General features: G+C 53.5%; 5 protein-coding genes across 5 annotated transcripts; 2 read left to right on the forward strand and 3 right to left on the reverse strand.

The window, feature by feature from the left end:
• Positions 1-454: 454 nt before the first annotated feature.
• On the forward strand, positions 455-2,476 carry J4E86_006232 (uncharacterized protein; the record flags this gene model as incomplete). The annotated part of the gene is made up of 5 exons (XM_051446763.1): positions 455-458; positions 491-948; positions 998-1,236; positions 1,688-2,075; positions 2,126-2,476. The coding sequence occupies 5 exons, from the start codon at positions 455-457 to the stop codon at positions 2,474-2,476; spliced, it is 1,440 nt and encodes a 479-aa protein (XP_051302338.1).
• A 586-nt stretch (positions 2,477-3,062) lies between these two features.
• On the forward strand, positions 3,063-6,185 carry J4E86_006233 (uncharacterized protein; the record flags this gene model as incomplete). The annotated part of the gene is made up of 2 exons (XM_051446764.1): positions 3,063-4,038; positions 4,543-6,185. The coding sequence occupies 2 exons, from the start codon at positions 3,063-3,065 to the stop codon at positions 6,183-6,185; spliced, it is 2,619 nt and encodes an 872-aa protein (XP_051302339.1).
• Positions 6,186-15,290: 9,105 nt separating this feature from the next.
• J4E86_006234 (uncharacterized protein) lies at positions 15,291-17,303 on the reverse strand (the record flags this gene model as incomplete). The annotated part of the gene is made up of 2 exons (XM_051446765.1): positions 15,291-17,110; positions 17,162-17,303. 2 exons carry the CDS (start codon positions 17,301-17,303, stop codon positions 15,291-15,293), a joined length of 1,962 nt encoding a protein of 653 aa, XP_051302340.1.
• Positions 17,304-21,763: 4,460 nt separating this feature from the next.
• Positions 21,764-23,517, reverse strand: J4E86_006235 (uncharacterized protein; the record flags this gene model as incomplete). The annotated part of the gene is made up of 2 exons (XM_051446766.1): positions 21,764-23,316; positions 23,367-23,517. The coding sequence occupies 2 exons, from the start codon at positions 23,515-23,517 to the stop codon at positions 21,764-21,766; spliced, it is 1,704 nt and encodes a 567-aa protein (XP_051302341.1).
• Positions 23,518-25,801: 2,284 nt separating this feature from the next.
• Positions 25,802-27,635, reverse strand: J4E86_006236 (uncharacterized protein; the record flags this gene model as incomplete). Its single annotated transcript, XM_051446767.1, has 6 exons — positions 25,802-25,890; positions 25,936-26,375; positions 26,425-26,555; positions 26,607-26,991; positions 27,051-27,489; positions 27,602-27,635. 6 exons carry the CDS (start codon positions 27,633-27,635, stop codon positions 25,802-25,804), a joined length of 1,518 nt encoding a protein of 505 aa, XP_051302342.1.
• Between the last annotated feature and the right edge of the window lie 224 nt (positions 27,636-27,859).

The raw sequence follows: 27,859 nt of genomic DNA on the forward strand, positions 1-27,859 counted from the left end.
TGATACATTTGGCCCCTGAGATTTGGATGCAAGCGGTGAGCAGTCGCGCCGCTGCGGATGTGAACCTAAACACGGGGCGAATAAGTCGCGAAGCTCGCGGAACCGGCTGACAGCGTCGCTGTGGTCGCAATCGATCTAGATAAGCTGGACAGCGCCGCATCAGTCAGCCGAATATCCAATTCATCATGAACAGTGCGTTGGGAGCTTACCATCCATTTTACTACACACCATTGGGAAATATATGCCCAGTAATAAATCCAGTCGTCAACGTTGAGACTATCAACTATGGAAGATGCGGACCAGGAGTTCAGCAACCTGAGTGTAGCCGATGCTGCTCGAAAGATGTGAGTAGTTGAAGCCCTGCGTATCGCCTACCGCCTTACTCAACAATGTGAATAGGGTATTCGCATGACACATCCAAACTTTGCTGGTAAACATATGTGTCTTTGGGACTATGGGTTAGCCTGCGATGGCACGCAATGGCCTCCAGGATTCAATACATCAGACACCCCTCGGCCCAAGCTGGGAGATGTTCCCTATGGAACGAAGATTTTCAACTGCAAAGTGGAAAATACGCTTGCACTCACGTACGATGACGGTCCTCGAGAGTGGACAGCGGATTTGTTGGACATCTTGAAAGCCAACGGCGTCAAAGCGACATTTTATATCAGGACAATCAACCTGTACTGGGAGCTGATAGCTCACAAGTTCGATGAGAGGTCTGCGCTTATCAGAAGAATATACAACGAAGGACACCAAATCGCGGGACATACCTGGGGCCACAAGAACTTGGATAAGATGACTCCGCAGCAACGCAGAGACGAACAGATAAAAGCAGAGATTGTTCTCAATGACATTCTGGGCTTCTTCCCAACTTACATGCGCCCGCCGTTCAACATCTGTGGCCCTCAATGCCAGGAAGAGATGGGAGAGCTCGGTTACCATGTGGTGAGTTGGCAAAGAGTAACGGAGAGGACCAAACTAACTGCGTCAAAAGACTGCAGCCGATCTCGATGGACGGGACTGGGAAGGTAATTACACCTACACGGAACAGAACTTCATGGAGAAGATCAAGGGCAAGAACCGTAACGGGGTCCGGGCCTGGTTAGGCCTGGCGCACGACACCCACGAAGGAACCGTGCATAGATACACACAGTTCATGATTGACAACGCACGGGCGCATGGATACAAGCTGGTGCGAGTAGGGGAATGCTTGGATGACCCGGAGGAGAACTGGTATCGGGACCCTTTGACGGGTGACAGGCCTGTTGAGATGCCTCCAAGAGAGATGCGGTGATCTAGCCTTGCAATTAGACTTTGGAACAAGCAATGATCTGTACCAGGAGTCTGCATGTCAGCAATGCGGGGATGAAAGTCAGGACCGAAAGTTACATGTAATCCATCCATGGATGGGCGGCCTTGATTAGTGATTAGGGTTCGGGAACACGATGACGTCCTCGTCGCGTGCGGAAGATTGTCCGTGCCTCCGCCCGCGTAAACAGCTGTACCAGCAAGCCATCATCCTCATATATCAGCAACCATGTCTCGCACCGCCATACCACGTGCCGCAATACGTCTTAGCTCAAGAAGCCCGTTATGTACATCTTCGAGGTCAATTGAGGCGCCGAGTCGCAGTCTGTAAGCTTCAATCGCTGCTTTGCGCGAACTTCCCCGCTCACACCACCAGGCCTATATTGCGACCAACACCACAATGCTCGATCCACGCCATCCGGAGCTTCTCCATAAGCACACAACTACAGAAGAAGGCCGGCAAAGCGAACAAAGCCCATGCGCGAACCGATTCCTCACCACCCGTCAGCAACCCGGGTCCGCTCACACCTACCGACGAAGCCTACGATGTCTCGGGCTTGGAGGCACAGATCCTCAAGGCCCTAGAGAAGCTTACGCATGATCTCAGTCAGTTGCGCAGTGGGGGAAAGACGAACCCTGAAATCGTGGAGAACTTGAAAGTGCAACTGGGCACGGCAGGAAACAAAGAGACCGTGAGACTGGGTGATATCGCGCAGGTTGTGCCCAGAGGGAGAATGTTCAATGTCATCTGCGGGGAAGACACGGTATTTCAAGCTGCTGCTACAACAGCACCAAGTCTTCTAACACTTCACAGCACGTCAAGCACGTTACCTCCGCCATCGCCGCCTCACCGCACTCACTCACACCTCTTACACCCGAACCCTCCAACCCACTCACGATCCAAGTCCCGCTCCCTCCGCCAACAGGAGAATCGCGTCGCGCAGCCGTCGAGTCGGCCGTCAAAGCTTCTGAGCGAGCAGACAAGCTGATACAGCAAGGGCGTCAGGAACACAACAAGAAGCTGAGGAAATTCGAGCTGAATCGCGATGTGCTACCGGATGACCTGCAAAAGGCGAAGAAGAAAATGGAGGAGGTGGTCAAGAAGGGACACGAGGAGGTTAAGCGCATCAGCGATGGCGCGAAGAGGGTGCTTGAGAGTCAGTAAATAGCATGGAATGGCATACTGCATTATCGGGAAAGTACAAAAGTACCACATCATCGTATGCAAGGGTTCTAGTGCACTGTGCATGCCATTGGGAGGTGTTGCGCCTGGACAGGTTTGTATGAACTCTGCCTCAAGTCTGCCTCAGCAGTTTGCATGTGCTTACACAACTTCTTAGCAAAACGGTGGCCAGTCGAGCCATCACGTACTATCTCATACACATGGCACAAGGTTTCGATTGGACGATGTAGCAGCCGGCATCAACACGAGCAATGCGAGTGGCTCAGCCTCCACAACAGAGCTTGGCGCGACACTCGCGCATCATCTGGTGACCACCAAAACCACCACATATAGGGAGTGGCTAGCCAGATTCACAGGCCATACTCCATATATATGTAGGGAGATGAACATCGCGGGGAAGAGCTATGGCGACTGTCATAGAGTCAGATGACTCTGGTACAATCAAGCTTGATGGAGTCGACGGGACGAAGGTATGTGTGCTGATACCGACAGCCTCTCGCTTGACAGATGTTGACATGATCAGGGCACTAAATTCACTACAGCACCCATACCATCGGCTGCAGGTGTGATGACTACCCGCCTACCCACGGAATATGACCATGAGCTACCACCTAGTACCGAGTCGAGTTCGACCTTCCACATCTACGAGAAGCACGCATGTCATAAGAGCATCACACCGATTGTCGACCCTATCTTGGAACGACGTTCCGGCCCAACGATCAAAGAACAGAAGGCTACACGCAAGGAGAAGAAAGAGCGTCGAGACGCTGGACTACCTAGTGTAAAACCTGACGATAATGCGTTCTTCCTTCACCGACCATACCTCGCCTTCCACGTACCGCCTCGCGTACTTTACACTGGCAGCAGTAATTACACCGCGCAGCCAGCTATCTTGATACACGAAGGCTGTTTCTGGAAAGAGTATATACTGCAACTCCTCCCATCCACCCCCGGCATACTCGACCCACGCGGTGTGGTCCCATGGCGCCACAACGCTGGCGACAAGAACGCCCTCAAGCACGATCACCACAAGCTCAAAGGGTACAAAGTGCGGACGTGGAGGTTGTGGGGTGAGACGGGCAAGGAATACGTTCGCTCCGTGAAAAACATCCGTAAGACTGGCGGAGGAAAAGATCCCGATGTTATTGCCAGGACGAATGGCAAGTTAGAAGAACCTGCGACAGCCGACGAGGTGGTGTATCTAAGGTGGAAGAGCCCTCTTTCTCGTAACACGAGATGCTATCATTTCCAGTATGTCGGTATTGACTTTTTCTGGAAAGGAACAGGTACTATCAAGGAATCTCGTACGTGTGGTGTCTTGTTGCGGTTCAACCATCTGAAGCTAGTCGCCAGGCTACCAGTCACTGAAAAGAAGAAAGAGGAGCGAGATGAGGTGTGTTTGGGGGTATACACGTCGTCTGTTGCGAGTAGAAAGAGTGGTACTTTGGAGTTCTTCGATACTGTTATCTTGCGTCTCATCAATGAAAACGCGCCCGAGATGCTACTTCGAAGTGAGGAAGGGGCGGAAGAAGAAGAGGCGGAAAGTACGAGGATCTTGCGGATGAAGAGAAGTAGGATCTATCAGGTGTTTTTAGCTACTGCTATGTGTATGATCAAGGGTGAGAAGGAAAAGAGACATACTTTGTTAGATTTGCTGGTGAATGTTGCTGAAGGTGGTGCGGGTGGCTAGTTATGGATGGCTGGCTTCTCTTGAACATATACTTTAGTTTGGATGTACCATCAGGTGTCAGTTATGAGATCATGACAGTGCATTCATTCAACTTGAGTAGGAAGTTCATCGGTGGTTTGGGGGAGCCTCGGCCGCATGTCACTTATCGATAAGACTCGCGCTAAAACTGGAGGTCATGACGTGGGATATGGGCATTTCTTAGAATTCGGCGACGCCACTTTCCTCCAACACCCCATCTCCTTTCACCGACCCTCCTGTATGCCCGCGTTTGCGTTTCCGAGACAGTACATCTGCGCACGCTGTTTGCGCACGAATCGAAGATCCAATGTCTTCGTTCCATCCCGACCCGCGACGGCAGGGCCTCTGAGGCGATACGGGCAGACGGCAACACAGCGCAAAGATGAGGATGACGGGAAACAGGAGCATGAAGAAGCAGGAAACAATGGCCATGGATCAGGCGCGGGGGCCGAAAAGGAGGAAGGCGCATTCACTCGACGCATGCGGGAAATGAGTGAAGACGCGCTGGAGTCGGGAAGACATGGCGCCGTCAAAGCTGTGGAAGAGGCAGGCTTCAGTGCAGACCTCAAGGCACAGCTCGAACAGCGAATCGCATCTGCAAACCTCAAATCGTCCGAAGCAGAATTGCCCGCCTTCGCCTCCCGCCACACACGCGAGCTTGCCACAACAGAAGCCTGGACCGGCACCGAGTCCATCCACGATGCGAGCCTACGCATGCTGAACGATGCCCATAAGCCGCTGCGACTCGGGCGACCAGCCAAGATGCCAGGCGTTCCTATACCCCAGTCCATCGATACCGGACATGCTCGGAGCAAGGAGGGGCGCGGCGTGAGATTGGCCAACGCACGCGACAGGAGCACCGTCTACGCTTCCATCAATGAAGACGAGAGTATAGAGGCTTTCGACCGAGAGAAGCGGTTGCAGGACCTCAAAGACCGCTTCGAACCAGGTGCGCGTACCATCGTCCCTGGCTCCATCCAAGGCATCGCATCTCTTGCGAATAAGAGAATCGAAGACGCCATCGCTCGTGGCCAGTTCAAGAACATCCCGCGCGGAAAGAAGGCCAACATCGAAAGAGACTACAACGCATCGAGCCCTTTCATCGACACGACCGAATACTTCATGAATAAGATTATACAAAAGCAGGAGATTGTACCGCCGTGGATCGAAAAGCAGCAGGAGCTCACGTCGGCTGCGAGCAAGTTCAGAACTCGACTACGGGCGGACTGGAAGAGGCATGCTGCTCGCGTGATAGCCAGCAAGGGCGGATCGCTACTGGACCAGATCAAGACAGCTGAGGCATTCGCAAAGGCAGAGCTGATTGCAAACCCTCTGAGAAGGAAACAACAAGAGACCCTCACCACTGTTGACGATGACGGGCACATGTCACAGATCACTTTGTCAGGCGGGCTGAAGGTAGACTCAGAAGGTGAAGGATCGAATGCGGAGCCAGTAGTCACGGAAGAAGTTGTAGCAAAAAAGGTTACATTTGATGCTTCCCCAGAAGCTGTAGCGCAGGACCCAGCAGCAGCTACCGTAACAGAAACAACCACGGAAACCATGGAAGTACCTGTCCAAGCTCCCGAACCAACAGTCGCACCAGCGCCGTACCCTTTCCGCGATCCAGATTGGGAACGTATCGAAGGCGGCTACTGGAAAGTCGCCATCAAGGACCTCAACGACAAGGCGCGCAGCTACAACCTCCTCGCACCCGAGCTAGCAAAAAGACCCTACTACAATCTGCAGCGCGAGCTGAACTCCTGCTTCGCCGACGTCGCGCCCCAGCTCGCCGGGGCCATCCTCGAACGCGCACGCAAACCGCCCAAGAAAGCAGATAGTTGGCAGAGCTCCGGCCAGAAGAGCGTGCTAGACAACATCATTGGAGGGCCAGTTCGCGTCCGAGATGAGCGCCGCGAGAAGCAGTATGGGTTCCGCCAGTTTTGGAAAGACCTCTGGGCCGACAAGTCCAGCAACCCTTATTGAGCCAGTCACCACCAAGCCCGATCCTCGCATCCTCATGCCCGCGGACTCCGAAACCTCTCGTCACCGTGTCCTTTCGAAACCCACTCGCCCACCGTTGTATGTAGCTACCGCGCCCTTGCTGCACGACATCGAGAGAGAGGAACATGATCGACACGCACACACGCTTTCGCCTATCCCTGGCTGTAGTTCTTCGTAGCGACCTCGAAGTCAGTGATCAGCAACACGAATTCCAGGTTTTCAAGTTCTTGTTCAGGCTTGTCATGGGCATATGCACGTGTTTTCGAATGGGGACGGATCTACATCCTTTGACCCGGAATGAGCGGTGCCCCCCGCTACCGACGCCCTGGGTCGATAACGCAGGCGTGAGGCGTCGGGAGTGCCGTGATGGGCAGGGGGGTTGGATGAAGTACTACAGCCGTACACCCACCACAACAACACCAACAAGACTCATCTGTGGGGTTTCGCGACTACCCAATGTCCCAATCTGTCGTCAGCTGCATGAATCCGCGGAGCTCGGCGAGCCCGCCCTACGTGGGAGAGAAAGTGAGGCGTTTGTTGTTGTCTTCGAACCTGTTTACCGGGAACCACGTTTCTCGGATTCGGATACGCTTAATACGCGACTTTCATGCGTGAATCTCGATGGTCGCGTATGGCCAACTATTGGTCTCTGATATACGCAAGGGAGACGGTGCTTAGTTGAGCTGACTGGGTTCAGCTCCTCGGCTCGGATGCATTGTTACTCAACCGGGCAGTACCTGCATATGCTTTCTCGAGTCGCTCAAGCGGCAGTTCTAGGCGGTACTTCCATGCGTTTTCCTACTCTATAGCCAAGCGTTGTAGAGCTTACACGAACCCGACAGCCTGTTAGCGTGTAGACATGCGCCGAGGTAGAAAGCGAATTATACTGGTTATCGGTGTGCATACCGCTTTCTCAGCACCTCGCGTGTATGTATGTGTATGTGTGGATGACGGATGACAGACGGCAGCGGAGTACACCGCTGTGTTATGGTTGTCATGTCTTGGCGGCTCCAGATACTTGGAGTAGGTCGCCGATATCCGGGTCTCTCTTCCAATTACTACGTCTTTATCATAGTGGTCGGAACGTCTCACTGGTTGCTTCATTCTATTCAGCGATATCAACAATACACGTGCGGTGATGCTTGGGTCACCGGTGTCGGGACTTGGCGGGTTGCTCTCGATACGAGTTTGTACAGGTGAGGCTCGCGAGTAATTTGCATTGGTGCGTTCTACTCGCCAGGCGTGGGATGCTGTAACCTGACGTCGGTTGTGATGCTTGAAGTTATCTGCGTATGCACTATCAAGTTGCCGATATGCAGCGCGGCATCCCCTTGGAAGATCAAAGCAAAGAAGACGTCAGACCAGTATTGTTGTTTGCTTCTTCCGTGTGGGGTAGTGGAGTAGCCGCCCCTGTCCTATAGCACCACCATGATAGCGTATATGCACATCATTCACATCTCAGAAGAACACATGAACGATACGCAAAAGCAAAATCACTTTGCAGTCGCCAGAAGAACCACTCTTGAGTCATTGCAAAGCAAGCATCATTGGTGGAACAAATCATCCCTTTCAGAAAAGAAGTAACATTGTCGATCCCACCCATTACCATCCCCACACACACCTCCATCGAGCCAACTAACAACATACGTCTAACCATATCGCGTAATCCTACTTTCCATCGTATCCAAAAGCAGTAACGAATGTGTCCATTTCCTTCTTGCGCAAGTTCCCAAAGCGGAACAACCATACTACCAAGCTATACCGCTTCCAGCGACGACCGCAATGCCTGTTTCTGATGAGATGTGACAAGACCCGCTTTCCTTGTGGTACATCGGTACCGAACTGAACAACCACGTACCCGCACACACCTGTGTGGCAGCTGTCACAGCAGATGCGGTCTAGCCCGTCAGCTTAGCCACGCGCGGTAGCGGTGCTGGGTGCCACACCCACGCTGACGGCACTGTCACGGCGCGTTCTGGAGTGGTGACTGGTGCCGGTGGACGAGTGTCTCTTCTCCTTGCGGACCGTGGTGCGCTGGCGTACGGTATTGCTGACCTTCCGTTCGGTTCCGGTCACGACCCGCGCGTTGGGTAAGGCTGCATCCACGTCGATGTCGTTTGCGTTGGAGCGAGGGCTTTCCTTCTTCGATACGCTGCGAGTGTTTCTTGTGTGATTGCTGCTGCTCTTGCCAATGCAGGTCTTGTTGGTAGCGCCGCTGGCTGTCGTCTTGCCTGCGCCGTCGTATGGCTGGCAGAAGCAAATCCGCAGTATGTGCCCGGCAAGCGGTCCGAGGACCCCTACGTCGCGTCGAGCTGTGGGTTGACGGGGGTGTATCCGTTTCTTTCTGGACCTAATTGTAGCCTCACCTGCGCAGCTCCGGAGCATGCTAACGTATGCGGTTGCTGCGGCTCTACGGTTCGCGGCCTTTCGCTTGCGAAGGACCCTTCCTTTTCCAGACGAGGTGCAACTTGCGATGATGGCCGTGATCAATCGGGCTCTGTGGAACCTCGCCTCATATTTGAGGTCCTCAGCGAATGATCGAGCTGATCTGCGAGGTTTGTAGCGCGGGCGTGCCCCCAGCTTCTCGTACGAATGACGCGGTCTGGAGCAAGGCGCAAGACTTTCGGTTTGCGCTATCCCGTCACAGCCTTGGACTAACGGTGCAGGCAAGATGAACGAGTCTGTGGAGCCAACCGTAGAGTCGAACTGCGACTGCTCAGGGCGTCTGTAGTTGTGATGGAAACGTAGGTGCATAGGGAGCGGAACCGACGATGTGGGCGGTGTGGTCATTGGCCTCAAAGAGGGCCTTGGGGGTGGCAGGCATGTCGTTGTCGGGAACGCACGATAGGTTGCAGGTGTGATTTTGTTATCGTAGCACGATGTGGTCGCAGTGGGTGAGCCGCTGAAGTCCGAAGGGCTCGTAGTGCCTGGCGTCGAACTACCCTCTGGCTGGATAAGATTGCCGGAAGGCGAGAAGAATGAAATCTTGGGTGTGTCGTAGTTGGGGCGAACGATACCCGATGCTGCAGCTATTGGTAGTAAAGACGTCAATGCGGATGAGGTGATTGAACGACGCGTAGGTTTTGTCTCAGCAACTTGATTCGGCTCGGGAGGTGACTCAGAGAGTGAAGCTTGCCGTTCTAGTTCGACCATCTGCGGAGTGAACCATACTGGCGCGACAGGTGTGGGTGAACGCGAGGAACGCACTGGATGAGGGAAGTCGTGCTGAAGATCGACATCGACACCGACTACTGTTCCCGAGTAGGAAGTGGACATGGTACTACAGAAGCTCGCATTGTGACTAGCCTCCGTCGAGTGGTCATGCTCTGTGAGTGAATGGGTATTCTTGCCTGCACCATAAAATGTGTGTCCAGCTGATATGGTGTTGTTGACCTCGTTTGACAGCTTTGGTACTCCAGCGCTACCGCCATCGCGCGCCCCATCGCGTGCTTCCGGGGACACAAGACGCACAGAAGAGGACCGTTCACGCGGGCGGGCTGTAGCCGACGGTGGTAGTAGCTTTGACACGGCTCCAAATGCCGTTCGCGACTCGAGCGTATACGGGTCGACGTCAGAATTGGATGCTATCGCATGAGCTGAGGAACTAGGATCAGCCATGGATGACTGCCCATTTCTGGCCTGATGCTCTGAAGCTAACGCTTTAGTCGCGCTTAGGGCCTGGGATGCAGTAGGCAAACGATATGGCATGTCAAATGTGTCATCGCCCAGTTGAGACATGTCAGATGCCTGTAATTGGCTTTGTAGGCTATCTTCGCTCGCGCCCGGCCGATCGCTGTGGTTCTCAACGAGCGACATCTGAGTCGAGGACGACCTAGACCGGGTTCTCGAGGCAGCTCGAACATTGTGTATAACGCCACGAAAGAAGCTTTTGACATTGCTGGTATTAGCGTCGGAGTCGGCCTTGCCATTCCGATGGGTAATAAATTGCGATGGCTTAAGACTGGGAAACGCGGATGGGATTGCGGCATCATCAGCCCGGAACGAGTTGCTGTAATCCTTGCACAAGGGCACATCGTGTGTATTGCTTGGTGGTTTCAACAATTGCCCTCGCTGCACGTCTTCTGTGATGCGCTGGAGAACATGTTCTTCTGGTGTGTATGGAATTCTGTGTGACGAGCGCGTTGGCGAGGCATTTTCCACCACACGGAGTGAAGGGAAGCGGCCCACGCTGAGGAGGGAGCCATGTGAGTTTAGCGTCGAGTAGGAACCCTGCTCCACAATAGTGGCTAGAGGCGCGCCATTGGAGCGATTTGCGAGCCGAACGGCAAGATTGTAGGGAACGCCTCGAGCTCTGGCCTGTTGCTGATATTCCATGTCATGCTGCATATCTCCGGTCCCGGTAATATCGTGGCAGGCATAATCATCGTGATCTTGTGCGATGTAATGCCGGTCGCGCCCTTGGCCTTGCGTTTGCGGTTGCATTTGCGACGAGCTCGTATCTAGGAAAGCTCTGTAATAGGCGAACGGATCCGGCTGCATGGCATGGGTCGATCGGAAGGACGGAGTGGCGTAGGTCTCGTTCAGAGGATCTGATGGAGCTGGACCACATATTGGTTCCTGGCCGTTGCTGCGGTCTAGTAGACTGGCGTCGCGGGGCTGTGCTTTAGGCATCATGCTCATGTCCTGTCATCGATATTGTCAAAGATGAGATCCGATCGATGCTAGATCATAATGTGCATGAGTGTGGGACCCTGCTGATAGCAGAGCAACTTGGTTTGTGCGCCGCAGGGCATCCTGGGAAGTAGCAGGTCTTCCGCAGCGCCCTTTCCGAGGTTGTATTGTTTAGGCAGGAGCAGCCATGACCTGCTCCTGTGCAACCGCCCTGTCGTATCTCGTGGCGGCTCATTCACCACTCGGACGGCATGACCAAGGCCATGGTATTCGCCGACTCAATTCTCCCGAATCGTACGACCATTGCAGTCCGCCCAGGAGATAGCTCCAATGTTTTCTGTCCTAGCGAAGGGAACATGTTCGACGCGGCTGTGTGCGGAGGGCCATCCAATCAAAATGCTCTGTACTCGTAGCCTCTAAGCCCCACGACCCTTCCTAGAATTGGCGATGATGCGCAAAAGCAAAACTGTTGCTGTGCTTCTTCGACTTCAACGTCGGACCCTCCCGTACGCAAGTACATCGCTCCAACTTGCTCGTGGCGGTTTCTCCTGCATGCAGACCCTATGCCCCAGCCTGCCTGTCTTTGGCTAGCGCCGCTGTGAGATCATGACCCTTATTCATGGACAGAGCGCTCATCCATAATTGATTGCACAAGCATGTGCTTAGCGAAGGATTCGAAGATCACCTACGCATTTCGCAAATGGCTCCATCGAGAATGCTGGTTTTGCATAGCTTCCATAGCCTCTGTTCACAGGCTGCACAATCAGAGCCTAATGATCGGCAAAACAAGCCGGATCCGTACAATCAGGCCGGCGACGGGAACAAGTAGGTCGTGCCGCTTACATTGTATACGATGCGTTGAGCAGACGAAACGGTCCACTAATCCAGATTCGCCGGCACGGAAAGCATACTGGTTAGTTTGACGCAGTCTCCACAGAAGCGACGTACTTAAGGCTGGGGTAGCGATGTGTTGGCTAGGTTCACCATGGAACATGTAGCCTATCGCGGTCGTGACAATCATAGAGCTGTGTTCCGAGCACATGTGGCTGGTCGTACGTCCTCTTCTCCATGTACCTTCATATATCGTCGACAAAGTCCCAGGATAGCCTGGCAAGATTGAACTGCAGAAGCGACTTCCAGTCCACACCATCCACGAGCTCTCAGAGCTACTGCCGCAGTGGATTGGATACGGAGAAGCCGCCGAATCATCCATCACCGATGTAATAGAAGGTAATCAGCGATATGTCACTCATGCGATCCATTCAGTCGGTGCGAGTGCGCTGAGAAGACTGAAAATAGACACGGGATGTGTCTCATTGTCGTCAACCTATGAGCCAGCATGATGACGGTAAGCAAGGGGTAGCTTTTCCAGGTAGCTGACCGGTGTTGACCTTCGGCAAGTTCGATTCGCGATGGGCACCAGCCGTGCGCTCGCTGCAGACTCGTTTAGCTCGGGCTTAGCCGGGCTGGACGAGGCTGCATGGGCGCGGCAAAACCTTTCATTGCTTCCAGAAGTTGTTGGATTTGGTATATGTTCGATGAACAAGATCCGCTCAGCAGCGAAATGCGCATTTCACCGTCGAAACATACGGTTGTGGGACTGCTCATGCCTGTCCGGTCCATGATGCTGTGTAAACTTGCACGCTTCTATGGTGATTCTCATCGAACCCTCGATGACGCCTTTAAGCCAGGCTTACTGATTACTTTCAACTTCTGTCTTTTGACCTGCACTTGACGGCGATCTTTACTTTCAGTAGCTGAGGGCGGATACGGCATGTATCACCCTGGTACGTCGTTGACAGCTAGATGGCCTTCGAAAGTGCTGAAAATTCAAGCAAGTTGAATGTCTCGCGTAGGCTGATTCGTGGAGCTGTAAGTATGGAGTGGAGTATTGATCTCATGTCGAGGCGTGACTCAGTTCGGGCCGTGCTGTCTTGCACCTACACTCCCCAACTCTGATACTTTTCTTCGAGCGCCTTTGGTCCGCAAGAGCTGGGCGTTACGAGTCGAGCTCCATCCATTCCGTCCAATGCGCCACGCTCGTGAGCCATGTAGTCGTAAGCTCCGCGCTTGAGTGGCATTAGCTGGTCCGAAAAGTCTTCGAAGCAGTCATCTCCCTGCCGACCGTGGATGCTTGTCGTATTCATGTCTGACAAGCGCTCAAGTCCGTCGACCTGATTCTCGGGATTGCATCAGGTCCTCGACTCACCGGCCCGATGATCGCAGTGCGGATGTTGTTTTGTCGTTAGGCTAAGCTACACTATCGCTGATTTAGCTAGCGCCAACATGATGGTATAATGATGTGGAGAGATCTACAGGTTGTTATGAATCGCTGCACGCCCATGGATCTGAAGCTATGTCCTCGCGGCAAATCAGGACAGCGGTTTTCGACGCATCTACCTGCCGTTGCTGCACGGGAGGATACGCGAGACCCATGTGATCCACCCTGTCCACGTCAATAGATCGGCGCTGGCCAGGCATAACACCTAAGATTCGCTAGCTGCATGTGAAGCCACCTCGAGAGCATGGCGCCGGGGCCAGGCGAGTAAGGGTGGGAAATGGGTATTTCTCGAATCGGATCTCCATTATCTCGTAATGCGGCGTATGCGCCGTGTCACAGCGGAAGGAAAGAGGACGGGACGGACCTTGATTGTCACATGACAGCGACTCCATAAGATCTTCCTCCACGGCTGTCGAACCCAGGTATAAGACAAAGAGACTTGACTTTCTGTTTCTCATATCTAGTTTCACTTGAGCTGCTCTTTGCGTACCATTGGCGTGATGAACGATCCTATTAGGGAACGTCGCCATACCATGACCCTGCCACCTCTTTCCCAGAGCGCCAGCAAGAGCGAGCTTTGCAATCGACTTAAACTCAGTGAGAGTACACACAGACTGCTTCTCGTAAGTCTCCGCCTGACAATAGAAAGCTGTCCGCTAACCCACACGACTTTCGTAGGCCGAAGCTGTGGCTGCCAGAAACGCATTGAGCTCAAACCGCTACAATTTGACCGAGCAATCGAGGGCAGACCCCTCTGTAGCAGAACCATATAGATGGGACGAGTTGTCGGAAACGTCGAAACATCTGCATATTTTGATGATCGTACGCGATGCTTGCGCGGAAACAAGACCATATTATGACATCGGTCGTTACATGCTCCATGTCAACGAAGAGAACTGGGTCGCGAGATGGTACCTCTGGCATAGCTTCCGTTACAGGTAGGTCGACTAAGGTTGTCGTGCAGCTGAGCTCGACACTGATCTTTGCAGAGACAACCGACCGAGGGAGCGAGTTCCTAATAACAATGGTACGTATATTTTTGAGTCGATGAATAGATGTTCTGTTACGTATCTGGTGCAGGTTAGCTAAAGGATAGTAGGAAACCAACCATACTATGATCCAGCGCGCGACTATTACCGCGGACGACAACCCTAGCTTTCAACCCCGGGAACACGTATACTTGCGACGGCATCTCTTATTGTAGATGTTGTAGGTGTCGCGTAGGTTCGGTCCATGTTGGATGATGTAGGTCTTGCGGTTTCGGTCTACTCAGAGGATCTGTTTGCTCTTCGGGTGTGTTTCATCCAACCTTGCCCTTCGTTTTCTGGTTTTAATACTCGGTTAAGACTTTTCCTTTGGTTTTTCGATGTTTCGGTATTGCTGGTCGCAACAAACGCTCATTCCAATTTCGGTTGTTGTTGGTCGCAGTTGTTCCTGCGTTTCAGGAATTGATGACGTCCTCTCTTGCTTTGTGTGTTTCTTCTGCATGCGCAACATGTCTTCATGTTACCCTAATATCCAAGCCCTCAGTTGCTGCGTCCAGGCCGCGCAGTATCATACCGCGAAGAAATGAAGTGAGGATGAGGTTGTGAAAGAAATGTGCCTCGTCGAGTTACTCAATAAGTGGGGCCTCTCCCAGGTCAGGGGTCCAGTGCCTGCCGAAGCAGGCCGGGCTGGTAAGAAGACATTCACTTTGGCAGGTGCGATGAACCGGCCGTACTGTGCACTTATCAACATTGCGAGCCTTAAGGTAGCGGTGTAGAGACTCTCCTGATATTACTTCTTGTTAAGGTACATGATCCGAAAATTGTCGGCGTCTATGCACCTTCAGACCCGATGGGGTATTGATCACACATGTGGTTTGTAGCTTTCAGCATCACTTTTGGTCATGGCGGACCATTTTCGTGGGATGCGTGTAGATCATTGCGGATTTGCGCAATAACCGACGTAGATGGCTGTTGGATAGACATGGGCATTCCCAACATCAATTGCCTCACTGACTACAATTATTATGTATCTCCGGAAAGAATGTGTGTATTTCAAAGCATGGTCTGCAATTGTTTCACGAAAATACCTAGCGGTCTCCGATCGACACAAGCCATATTTCCCAAACGCCTTCGCTATGCAAATCAGAAGGATCTTCAACCTTTGAAAGACGGAGGCCTGGCATAATATCAAGCAGTCGCAGTCGCCGTATTCCGTGCAACTTGCTCCTGGAGCGCTTTCTTGTATTGACTCCGCGCAGCGTCGATCGCCCGAATCAGGGGATCCACGATCTGCTTGACAGCTTTCGCGCCTCCTCTGATAGTTCCTGGGTCGAACTTCCTCTTCTTCCTCTCTCGCTGGTTGGCAAACTCATTCTCTTTCCGCGCATGCTCGATCCTTGCTTCGCGCTCTGCTTCTGCCATGTCGGCAACCGCCTTGATCCGGTCAAGTGACTTATCCAGCGTCTCGATGAGACGTGCAATTTCACCCGCGCGGTCGGGATCTCCCGAGTAGAACACGGCCCAGAAGTAGTGCAAGAACTCGACTGTCGTGTTGTGGGTCATGGTGAGATTCTCTAAAACCCCTTCTGATACGTGAAGCTCCTTTGCCCGCTCGCTGGTGGGAATGGCTTTGGATGACGTGTAGTCATCGTTGTGCAGATGTCGTTTCCTAACAGCCGCAATGATCTGTGATGAGGCTGCACTTCGTGAGGATTTACTGCCAACTTTAGTCTTCTTGGGAACCGACTCCTCCTCGTCACTACTACTCTCATCGTCGATATCGATCGTAGAATGGAGGTCAACGCGCGAAAGCTGGCCGTCGCCGCCGAACTTGCGAAGATCCTGCTGTAACGTCGAGAGGGCCTGTGCAGGAGTACGCTTGGTGTAGGTCGCAGCACTGGTTGAGGTGTGCACGCTCTGGCCGGCGGAGAAGAACCGGCTTTGATCCTGTACGCGGAGAACGACCCTGTTGTCGTCATCTGCACGCTGTAGATCCCGCAACTGCAGCTCTTTGTATGTCTCTTCATCAACTCCAACGGGTCCATGCCGACCTCCGTCTGAAGGTGGCACTTCTTTCATCATCTTCTCGCTCATGCGATTCAGGACTCGGAGAATGGGCGCCTTCTCATAATTGGTCGGGTTCATGGTCCAGTCGGGCCGGTTACCTTGTTTCTGGCTGTGATTCTGTTCGTTCGCCTCGATGTTGATGAAGTTGGGGATAGAAGCTGCAAGCAGATCCTGATTGTCTGCCGTCTCATCGTAGGATAGATACTTGTCAAGCTTAGGATCAAGCACGTCCTTTTCTTGGATGCGCTCGCCCTTGAGCTTCTTCATCAAACGACTGTGGAAGAACCTCTCCCAGAAATCACCCTCGCTCAGCTGGGGCACGTTCTCATTGTAAGCCTTTTGCACGATTGGATGCTGCCTGAACAAGAGCTCAATCTGCTCTTTGGTCAAGCTCAGCATGAGGGTGCCGTTGACGGACTTTGATTTGATGACGGACAGCACGTTGTAAGTTCCTGTAGCCTGCGACTTTTCTGTTGCATGAGATCTCAACATGTGCACGCGTGTAGACCAAAATTGCATAGAAAATTGTAAAACACCGACGGAATCAGGCTTCTCTGCGAGCGCTCGGTCGAAGCGTTGACGAAGGGCTGGATTTGAATTGAGAAGCGACATCTGAAGCGTCGTATCCGCAAGCAGCTTCGCGTCATCGTAGTTTTCCTCGTTGTCTTTGCCACCAGCGGTTACAGTCTGCGCCATAGCGATGGCAGCTGAGGCGCTGCTGTCCCCTCCATCCTTGCCACCAGCAGCAGGAGCCGGAGACGGAGCGCTCTGCTGTTTGGAGGCCTCGATCCATTTGCGCAATAGACTGGTGATGTTCTGCTGGTCGTCGCGAGCGGTAGCGGAGGTGAATGTGAGGGTGTGGTTGCCAGCTAGGGGCGCTGGCTCGGGCACGACGATTTTGATGGATGCCTTGGCAGCGGTCGCGGGCGTCTGCTGGAGGTCTGGAGAGTGTCAGTAGTGTAAAGCGTCTTTCTCGTGGGGCCTCGACATACTGCCAATATCTGCTATGGCTATGGACCACGGAGCAGGCGCATTGGCCGCGCCACTGGTCGACTTCCAGGACACCGTCTTGCCATCTGCAGACACGGCGACCCTGCCGTTATCTTTCTTGTACTGGGCAGCGGCGTCGGCCATGATGGCGGGGGGTAAGGTCGCGGCGATCAGTGAGGCGTGCCTGGCTTGAGGCTGACGCGGTACTAGCTTGTCTGGGCTTCCCCAGATTCACGCGTCGCACGTGACTACGCATTAGCGAACGGCATGGCAGCCGCTGAGGCTCTGAGGCAAGGCTGTACCCTACTCCGAAACTCAATTCGATGTTCAGCTGGAATGCATCTGCTGTTTGAGGAGGTTTGGCTATATGTGGCCTCTTCATCTCCTCGCCCACTTCAGAACGCGTATCTGCAAACATGGCGCATGGCTCGCATCAGCCAAGAGAAGTAACACATCAGGCGCAACGGATACATATCCGTGCCATGCAGCGTCAGAAGCCGTCAGAGGCTGCATGCGAGTTACATAAGGCCTGCCCTGCTATTGGCTGGTGGTGCGAGAACACTAGATGAGCGACCACTTCGTCATATCGCAGCGCCGCCGTGACCAGCAAAGAGTACCACTGCAAGCCTGCACAGGTCTGCAGACTATATCTGGAGAACAACAAGCAGACGAGAAGACGCGGTGTCAATATAGACTTCACGGTGTTCGGTCGCTCCCTTGAATGTGGTGGGTGGTGACCGGTCAGAAATCCCGCGATCCATGATACGCGCTAGGCCGGAACACGGGGCCTGTCCTGGGCTGCATCAACTTCTACTGCGTGCGACGCTTAACTTCGACTGCACATTGCTACAGCTGAGGCTTTTCTTCTCTTCATCGTCGTCCGTTTGGATGTCACCCATCCCTACCTCCGCTTTGTTAATCTAATCCCCGTCATGTTGCGCAACACTCTGCGCCAGTGCTGCTCCCGCCAGCTCCAGTGCGCCCCGGCGAGAGCATCCTTCTCGAGCCTCGCACAGCCCTCACGAACCGCTCTTTCGACATGTCGCCGCCCGCTTGCCGTGACGCAGCGCCGCCAGTATGCCGTGTCGTCGGAAGACACCAACAAGGGCGTTGTGCGTGCCTCCCAGCCAGACCCTCAAACTCTTCGACCCATAGCTAACAATGACGGCATAGGACCCCAACGACTCGTTCCTCCAAGGCAACACGGCCAACTACATCGATGCCATGTACATGCAGTGGAAGCAGGACCCCGCCAGCGTCCACTACTCATGGCAGGTCTACTTCCACAACATGGAGTCCGGCGACATGCCCGTGTCGCAAGCCTTCCAACCGCCGCCAAACATCATGAGCTCGCCCCAGGGCGGCGCCGCGAACAGGCCTGGCATGGGCATGGCCTCCGCCGAGGGTACCGACGTCATGAACCATCTCAAAGTGCAACTGCTCGTCCGAGCCTACCAGGCCCGCGGTCACCACAAGGCCAAGATCGACCCGCTGGGCATCCGCTCCGAAGCTGAACAGTTCGGATACAGCAAGCCGCGCGAATTGGAACTGTCACACTACAACTTCACCGAAAAGGACTTGGAACAAGAGATCGAATTGGGCCCCGGTATCTTGCCGCGCTTCAAGACCGAGTCCCGCAAGAAGATGAAGTTGAAGGAGATCATCGACGCCTGCGAACGCCTTTACTGCGGCTCTTACGGAGTTGAATACATTCACATTCCCGACAGGGAGCAGTGCGACTGGCTCCGTGAGCGTATCGAGGTTCCCACACCCTTCAAGTACTCCGTCGACGAGAAGCGCCGCATCCTGGACCGCCTGATCTGGGGTACCAACTTCGAAGCTTTCCTGGCCACCAAATACCCCAACGACAAGCGATTCGGTCTTGAGGGTGGTGAGAGTTTGATTCCCGGAATGAAGGCCCTTATCGACCGCAGTGTCGACTTTGGCGTCAAGGACATCGTTATCGGCATGCCGCATCGTGGTCGTCTCAACGTGCTCTCCAACGTCGTCCGAAAGCCCAACGAGTCCATCTTCAGTGAATTTGCCGGTACTGCCGAGGCCAACGAAGAGGGCTCCGGTGACGTCAAATACCACTTGGGCATGAACTTCGAGCGCCCCACCCCATCCGGAAAGCGCGTACAGCTGTCTCTCGTCGCCAACCCGTCCCATCTCGAGGCCGAAGACCCCGTCGTACTAGGAAAGACCCGCGCCATTCTGCACTACAACAATGACGAGAAGGAAGGTTCCAGCGCCATGGGTCTGCTCTTGCACGGTGACGCCGCTTTCGCCGGTCAGGGTATAGTATACGAGACTATGGGCTTCCACCAGCTCCCCAGCTACCACACTGGCGGTACTATTCACATCATCGTGAACAACCAGATTGGTTTCACCACGGATCCTAGGTTCTCCCGTTCGACTCCTTACTGCTCTGATATCGCCAAGGCAATTGATGCGCCCGTTTTCCACGTCAACGGTGACGATGTCGAGGCCCTCAACTTCGTCTGCCAGCTAGCAGCTGACTTCCGCGCCGAGTTCAAGAAGGATGTGGTTATCGACATGGTTTGCTACCGAAAGCAGGGTCACAACGAGACTGACCAGCCCTTCTTCACCCAGCCTCTCATGTACAAGAAGATCTCAGAACAACCCCAAACACTGGACATCTACACCAAGAAGCTGCTCGACGAGAAGACCTTCACCAAGGAGGACATTGACGAGCACAAGGCTTGGGTCTGGGGTATGCTAGATGAGAGCTTCAACCGCAGCAAGGACTACGTACCAAACTCCAAGGAATGGCTTACTTCGGCCTGGAACGGCTTCAAGTCGCCCAAGGAGCTTGCGGAAGAGGTCCTGCCCCATCTGCCAACCGCCATCGAGGAGACTCAACTGAAGCACATCGCTGAAAAGATCGGCGGCGCGCCGGAGGACTTCAATGTACACAAGAACTTGAAGCGTATCTTGGCTGGCCGCACCAAGACTGTCATGGACGGCAAGAACATCGACATGGCTACCGCGGAAGCCTTGGCATTCGGAAGTCTGTGCATGGAAGGCCACCACGTCCGTGTCTCCGGACAGGATGTCGAGCGTGGAACCTTCTCTCAGCGCCATGCCGTGCTCCACGACCAGGAAACTGAGAAGACATACACACCTCTCCAGAACCTTGCCGAGGACCAGGCAACATTCACCATCTCCAACTCTTCGCTCAGCGAATACGGAGTGTAAGTTCATGCCATTTTGTTGTATTTTGCCGTGACTAATCACCTGTAGGCTTGGCTTCGAATACGGATACTCGCTATCATCACCCAACGCCCTCGTCATGTGGGAGGCTCAGTTCGGTGACTTCGCCAACACTGCCCAGGTCATCATCGATCAGTTCATTGCCTCTGGTGAAGTCAAGTGGCTTCAACGTTCCGGCCTCGTCATGAGCTTGCCCCACGGTTACGACGGTCAAGGTCCCGAGCACTCTTCTGGACGTATGGAACGCTACCTGCAGCTCTGCAATGAGGATCCCCGTATCTTCCCCTCGCCCGACAAGCTCGACCGACAGCACCAGGACTGCAACATCCAGATTGCCTACACAACGAAGCCGTCTAACCTCTTCCATCTCCTCCGTCGCCAGATGAACCGCCAGTTCCGCAAGCCTCTTATCCTCTTCTTCTCCAAGTCGCTACTCCGTCACCCGCTCGCTCGCTCCAACATTGAGGAGTTCACCGGCGACTCTCACTTCCAATGGATCATCGAAGACCCCGCGCACGCTACTGGCGAGATTGAGTCGCATGAGGGCATCAACCGTGTCATCCTCTGCACAGGTCAGGTGTACGCCGCGCTCGTAAAGGAGCGTGAGGCCCGCGGTGAGAAGGACGTTGCTATCACTCGTATCGAGCAGCTCAACCCCTTCCCCTGGCAACAACTGAAGGACAACCTGGACTCGTACCCCAACGCCCAGAACATCATCTGGTGCCAGGAAGAGCCGCTTAACGCCGGTGCCTGGAGCTTTACCCAGCCCAGAATCGAGACTCTGCTCAACCAAACCGAGCACCACAATAGACGTCACGTGATGTACGCTGGCCGCAACCCTAGTGCGTCGGTGGCCACTGGACTTAAGGTGTCACACAAGAACGAAGAGAAGGCCCTATTAGATATGGCTTTCACCGTGAAGCAGGATCACTTGAAGGGCGAGTAAATGCTGGATGAGGCGTGGAAAGGGGTAGTTGGTCATTGATTGCATTACTTTATTCCCATGATATGTATGTTTACAGCGTGTAGTCTCGTGTGCTGTCGTGGAAGCTAGATGTACTTCAATGACAGTCTGAACAAAAATTCTTTACTTCATACATTATCCTACCTTTTACATGCCTTTCTGTGATCTTTTCTGGGTAGCTTGAAGAAGGGGTCGTAGCCGGTAAGCCTCTACTTCGAAACTCGGCCTGGCGTGGAACAAGTCGCCGTAGTAGGTAAACTTAGTCCTCCTACTTGGGGCTTGGGATGTATATCTCACAAGACGATCGGCTCTTGAGGCATATATTGCATTTCGCATCAATTTTTGCTTGATTAGAGACCTACTGACCACCTCTAGGCTGTACCGGAAGACAACTTCATTATCGACCTCAGGTGAGCAAATGCGGATTCCCCTGATACACAAAACTCGGCTTCCTTCGCGCCTTAAGCTCAGACCTCTCTCCGTCATCCCAACCACCCCACACATTCGCATCCTGCGGGCCTTCCACCTCACGGATATAGCCCAAAGCACAGTCTTCGAATTGGACCTTGGGTTGCGCTGCGTAGAAAGTATCATAGCGATACGATAGTGCTTGTTTGAGTGATTTGACTTTGTTGTCACTACCGTGTAGCACGCCCCAGGGATCTCTGCACGCTTCGCCCTTGCATGATTTGAGGACCATCATCAACGCGTCGATACGGTCGATGATGGCGGTGAAGAGGCGGCCTGCGATACGGTAGGTGTCACGTTTCGCTATGAGGTCCACGTCTTCGTCGTCGAAGTAGTTTTCGAGCTGGCCTGGGTCGAAGCGCATGTCGTAGTACTCCTTGTCGCCCGTGCAGAAGACTGAGTAGTAGATGTTGTAGTCTTCGCCGATGAGGCGAAGGCCCTTGTATGTATTGTTGCGTACAGAGTGTAGGTAGCCACCCCAGTTTTGGTCGGGCGGGTGAATTTCCTTCACCGGGTTGTCGTAGTGGCCCCATATGCCTTCGGGGATGGCTCGGCCCCAGTACTCGATGTTGATGTGCTCTTGACGTTCTGTGGATTCGGCGAGAAGGGTGTCTTCTTTGGTGAGGGGCATGACCGAGCCGTCGAAGTCTTCGCGTAGAGTCTGACCGGCCAACTTCATGATTGTGGGTGCAAGATCAGTGTGGGAGCTGACGATGTCGGTGGTGTGGCCCTTCATTACACCTGGCCCGCGCACAATGAGGGGGATGTGGATATCAGTCTCGTAGCCACATTCCTTGCCGGCATGTAGGCGATGCTGACTTAGATGATAACCGTTGTCGGTGGTGTAGATGATGTATGTGTCTTCTAGAAGTCCCTTCTGCTCGAGAGTCTTGACCAGTTGCTCTACCATCTCGTCTACTGACTGAAGGGCGCGAAGGCGAGAGCGCTGGAACTCATCATTGTAGTCAATGACTGTGTCATTGAGAAGCGGAAGTCTCTTGACCCATCCTGTGCCACCCTGCTTCTCGGGATTGAAGTTGGCATCGCGTGGGATCTTGTACTCGGTAAAGAGATGAGCATGTCGCTCTGCGTATTGAGGCAAATCCGCACTATACTCTTCGGCAGGCACGAGCTTCACGTTGCTATGGGGCGCGATAGGTGCAATGGTGAGGAACCAAGGCTCAGGGTGTTGCATTGCCTCCTCGAGAAAGCCATACGCCTTCTCTGCAGTCACATCAGGCGAGTATTGACCCTTGTAGCTTATGGGTGGTCCGCCGTTGCGACTCATGTGTGCGTTGTAGTATTCGTACGTATAGGGATCGAGGATGAAGTCGGAACCGTTGTATCCGCCGGCGTAGGGTGCGTTGTAATTGTCAACAGAGTGGTGGTTCCACAGCTTGCCTGAGTAGTACGTGTTGTAGCCAGCATTCTGCATCCATACTGGGAGGTAGTCATCGTTGATGCCTTCGCGAACGACCTTTGGGTAGCCACCTGAAACGTGTTAACGAGGCTGGTAGTAACACGCGGCGATGACTACGAACCGTAGGGTGCAAAGACGTCAGTCACATTCGTGTTGTGAGCAGCTCTTCCGGTCCAGAGGTTTACGCGAGAAGGGCAACATAACGCAATCGTACAGAAGTGGTTCGCATACAGTGTACCTTCATGGAGTAGATACTTTTGCAGGAATGGCATGTGTTCCTGTTCTTTGTGAGCTATTGTTACTCGAGACAGCCAGAGATGCACAAACCAATGACTTCATGTGCCAATCTTGATCATCTGTCAAGATGAAGAGAATGTTCGGTTGCTTCGCTGCTGCGCAGTACAGTACCGACGAAAGCACTGCATAATGGAATAGCTTGAAGAACTTCATGGTGACAAGCCGTTGTCGAAGCTGACAACTGGACCGGGAGAAATGTGCCCTTATAAGGCATCATACGGTTGAACGCGCTCTCCCCGCGTCCAAACAGAGCCATGTTCAGGGTCGATGTTACCGCGTCGATACTGGGCTTCAAGACGAGGCCGGCGCCGTGACGCGTGAGTGCAGGAAGCGAGTGGAGTTCATGGGTCGATGCATTGTCACGTAGTGCGACGCTAAACCTCGAGCACGAGCCTCACCCCACACCTGGCACCAGCCATCGCGGGAAATGTCTCCCTCGTGCTATCGTCTCCGCATTGCGTGCCCGGCTACGACGCAGCAAGCCGCAAACGCCAATCCTCTCGGGGCGATTCCTAGTAAGTCGCCGAAAATGCCGGCGCGCTCCTCTCATGGCTTCTCCATGTGGAAAGTTCGTCACCGACGAGACACGCAGCCATGGACAGGACAGTGGCAAATATGAGTACCGAACAATTGTACCGAAAGAGGACATTCGACAGACTTAACCAAAGAGCTGCGAGAGCGCGGAAGAAGTCGCGTATAGCAGAGCTAGAAGAAGAGGTCGCTGATCTGAAGCGGCGCCTTACGCGCTCGGAAGGCCTCGTCAAACAGCTGCAGAACAATGAAACATGCCTTCGAGAGATCATCAATTCGGCGCGAGTGTCCCTTCAGATGGTCGATCACCACACAGTCTCACCATTTGATAGAGATGCGTCCTCACCATCGACTGGAGCAGTCCCAGACCCATCCTTTGCTGAGGCCGGGCTCGACTTGTCGCAAACCTCAAGATCTCCCCCGACTAGTATTGGGGCCAATACGACGTTGAACTTCGCATCGCATTCACTATCTGCTGGCCTGAGCGATGGCTCAGCGACTATCGATGCTTCAGCTTACGGCGCAACGTCCACCGAGGGCGTGCTTTTGAGAGATGCAGATACTGGGCTGAGCCTAGAGCTGCCTATCAGTGCGGACGAGTCTCTTTTCAATATGTGGGATGGCACTTCGAGTAAGTCTCGCTATCATGGACTGATCGGATATCAGCTAAATCCTTAGTCCTGGAACCAGACGCGAACAATACATACTCATTGTCACTATTTGGCGCGAATGCAGCCCAGGACGGTGTCGGCATCCCAAGGGATTGGCCTTTCGCACCAGAGCTCCCGTTGTTAGACATGGCTGGCACAGCTTCACAGCCTCCGCCGTGGGAGCGACTGCCACTTCATGCATCCGCCACCTGTCGGCTCGATTCTGTATTGCTCGAGATCATCGTTACCAGCCGTCAGCACGTGCAATCTTCTGGGCAGCTTCCAGAAAAGTCTTTCCCTAGCGTTCGGTCATTGCTCAACCCTGCTACCCGCAATTCGCAGAATCCGATTTCGGATGCTCTAGGTCAGCACGGTAAGATAAGTATGGCAGTCAAAGGCTCAGCCGAAAGGGTTGCGTGTTTGTATTATATGAGCCTGTTGCTCCGCTGGCTCATATCCCCCACAAAGCGCAATTACGAAGCCATGCCAGACTTCTTGAGGCCCGTAGAAGCCCAGCTAACAATACCCCATCCGATTTGGGTTGATACGATAGTTTGGTAAGCTTACGGTCAAAGGTTGAGTGTCACTACTGACGATATAGTTGAAGGCCTGAAGCACGGAAGCGCATACTCCAGTATATGGACTTGTCTGAGGGGCGGGAGTTCTCCAAGCTACGGGAGATCACGGGCAATTCGCTGTTAATCCATTGGCCTCACGACATATCTAGTATTCTCATCGTCGCATCGAACAGTGAGCTGCAGCTCAATCCGGACTTCGAAAGTCACGTCCGGCAGCTGAAGAACTGGACAGTCGGGCCCGACATGGTGGAAACATTCCCATACTTGGACTGCATTCCGGCGACGCTTTGATCACGCATGCGTCGAATGACTTGGTCAGCGCCGCAGCTGATGCAAGACTTCATTGTACTATACGGTGTTTGTTGATCGTTGTAGCAATTCGGGCTATATGTTTCGGCTACACCATTCAACAACAGGCTGCGCATGGGTGACGTCAAACACCTTGCGCCATCCAAGTTATTGACTCTCACGCGTAGAGAAGGGGTGTCAAGATACGTTGTCTACTCGGGCGAGTTTGCTTTCAACAGGTTCCTCTCCTTCGTGACAAGTGCGATGGAAAATGCGATGACGGAGGCGACTAGCCCAAGCACTGTCGCAAGTTAGCAAAGTCAGGCCTCGAATGTTCTTGACTTACCGAATACTTGCTGCGTGGCGTATATATATGCCGGCATCAGCAGCTCGCGAAGACCGTCGCCCACATGCTGAATGTAGGCGATATCCGAGGTAGCCTTCTCGACTATCTCGGATGCGTCATTCCTCCCCTCCAGGGCATGATTCAGGCCCATCTGCAAAACGATTTGAAAGACTGCAGCAGCCCCGCTGACGCCCGTAACGCCCCCCACGTTCCCACTCAGGTACAAGCCAGAGCCAGCAATGGCTACCTCGTCCTCCGCCACTGCGGATGTCAATCCAACGAAGACGGCCGAATGAGCCATGCCTGTTGCAAAGCCGGCGGGGAATATCAGGAGGGATCCCAAGACTGTGGTATGCCCACGCCAGAATAAGAGCAAGAGAACGAAAGACAACGCTGAGCTGGCACTCGCGAGTATGGTAGGAGCTTTGTAACTTCCGGTCCTGGTTTGTGTTAGCCCGCCATCCCAGATACATGGACGAAGGACCGTACCGCTTGATCCATGCCCCCGTCAGGAGGCCACCGACTGTATTTCCAACCACAGAGGGTATGAGGTAGGCGCCGGCTTCGCCAGTCGATGCATTGTTGGTGACCTGGAAGTAGATGGGGATGATGAACATTAGCTTGCCACTGAGTTAGCCTATCATCTTTCAGCCACAATTGCTGGGTCTTACTGCGGTCTGAGAAAAGTTCTGCAGGAGAAGGATTCCATAAGAAGTGCCAACAACGTAGCGGGTGAGTAGTTGGACAGGAAAGATTGGCTCTTTCGCGAAGTACCGTTCGTATACGACAAACGTTCCAGCGCCGATAACAGCAGCGCAAGCGGATGTGACGATGACGGGGTGGTTCCAATCGTATTTCTGGCCGCCAGTGTCCAGGACGAGCAGCGCAGTGAAGATTGTTATACTCATGCACACCGCTCCGACGAAGTCGATACGTCGTAACTTGTCGCGAGTGGATTCGCAGTGACCAGGTTTGAAAGTTTTCTGCGGAACGTCCAACTTCCACTGGACTAAGACAATCGAAAGAATGACTGGAGGAACTTGTGCCAGGAAGGCCCTGCGGCATCCATCAGTAACTTGTGTACGTAACGAAAGGACTGTCATATTAGAACTTACCAGCGCCAGCCAATCGTGGAAGCAAGAAGCCCCCCAATCACGCCGCCACAGCTTCTTCCTACTGTCTGCACCACATTGACATAGCTTCGGTATAGCGCGACTTCGTGGAAGGGCAACAGATCAGTCAACAATATTGACACCATGCACACCATACCAGCGCCCCCAGCACCCTGAATTGTACGAGCAGCGATGATCTGAGCCATTGACCGGCCCAGTCCTGAACCGAGCGTTCCGATCGCGAAGAGGACGTAGGCCACCTGCAAACACGACTTTCGCCCAAAGATGTCGCTCAACTTTCCGAAGAGTGGTTGCGATATACACATGGCTAGCATGTAGCTTGAAAGGAGCCAGGAGCCGCTTTCGAGGTCGTGGAATTCTGACGAGATCTTGCCGTAGGTGGCTAACACCAGCGATGTGTCTGCTTGGGAGATGAAGACACCTGCTACGATTAGCGGAGAGCTATGCTGACAGGATAAAGACCCCCACCGATCAACAAGATGGAAATGGTTGTCACCAGCGAACGTTTCGGCGTTGAGTGGTCTTTCGCGGACCCATCTCCTCGCTCAGGATCCTGTGAAGCGCCATTTACTGCCTACAAAACTTTAGCTGACAAAAGAGATCATTTTCGGAGTCGAAAGCTCACCTCGTATGTTGATGTCAGTTCAGGAAACAAGGGAGTCGCTTCGTCCACTTCTTGAACAGTCGTCTGTGCATCCCATCCTGGTTTGATGGGACTCCGCTGACGATTTACCATATTGTGTGAAATTTGGAGACGTGCGACTTCGAAGACGACGTAAGGTCTCGATCAA

The sequence above is a fragment of the Alternaria arbusti genome, assembly GCF_024043155.1.
Source record: "Alternaria arbusti strain BMP 1465 chromosome Unknown scaffold_7, whole genome shotgun sequence".
NCBI classification, from domain to species: Eukaryota; Fungi; Ascomycota; class Dothideomycetes; order Pleosporales; family Pleosporaceae; genus Alternaria; species Alternaria arbusti.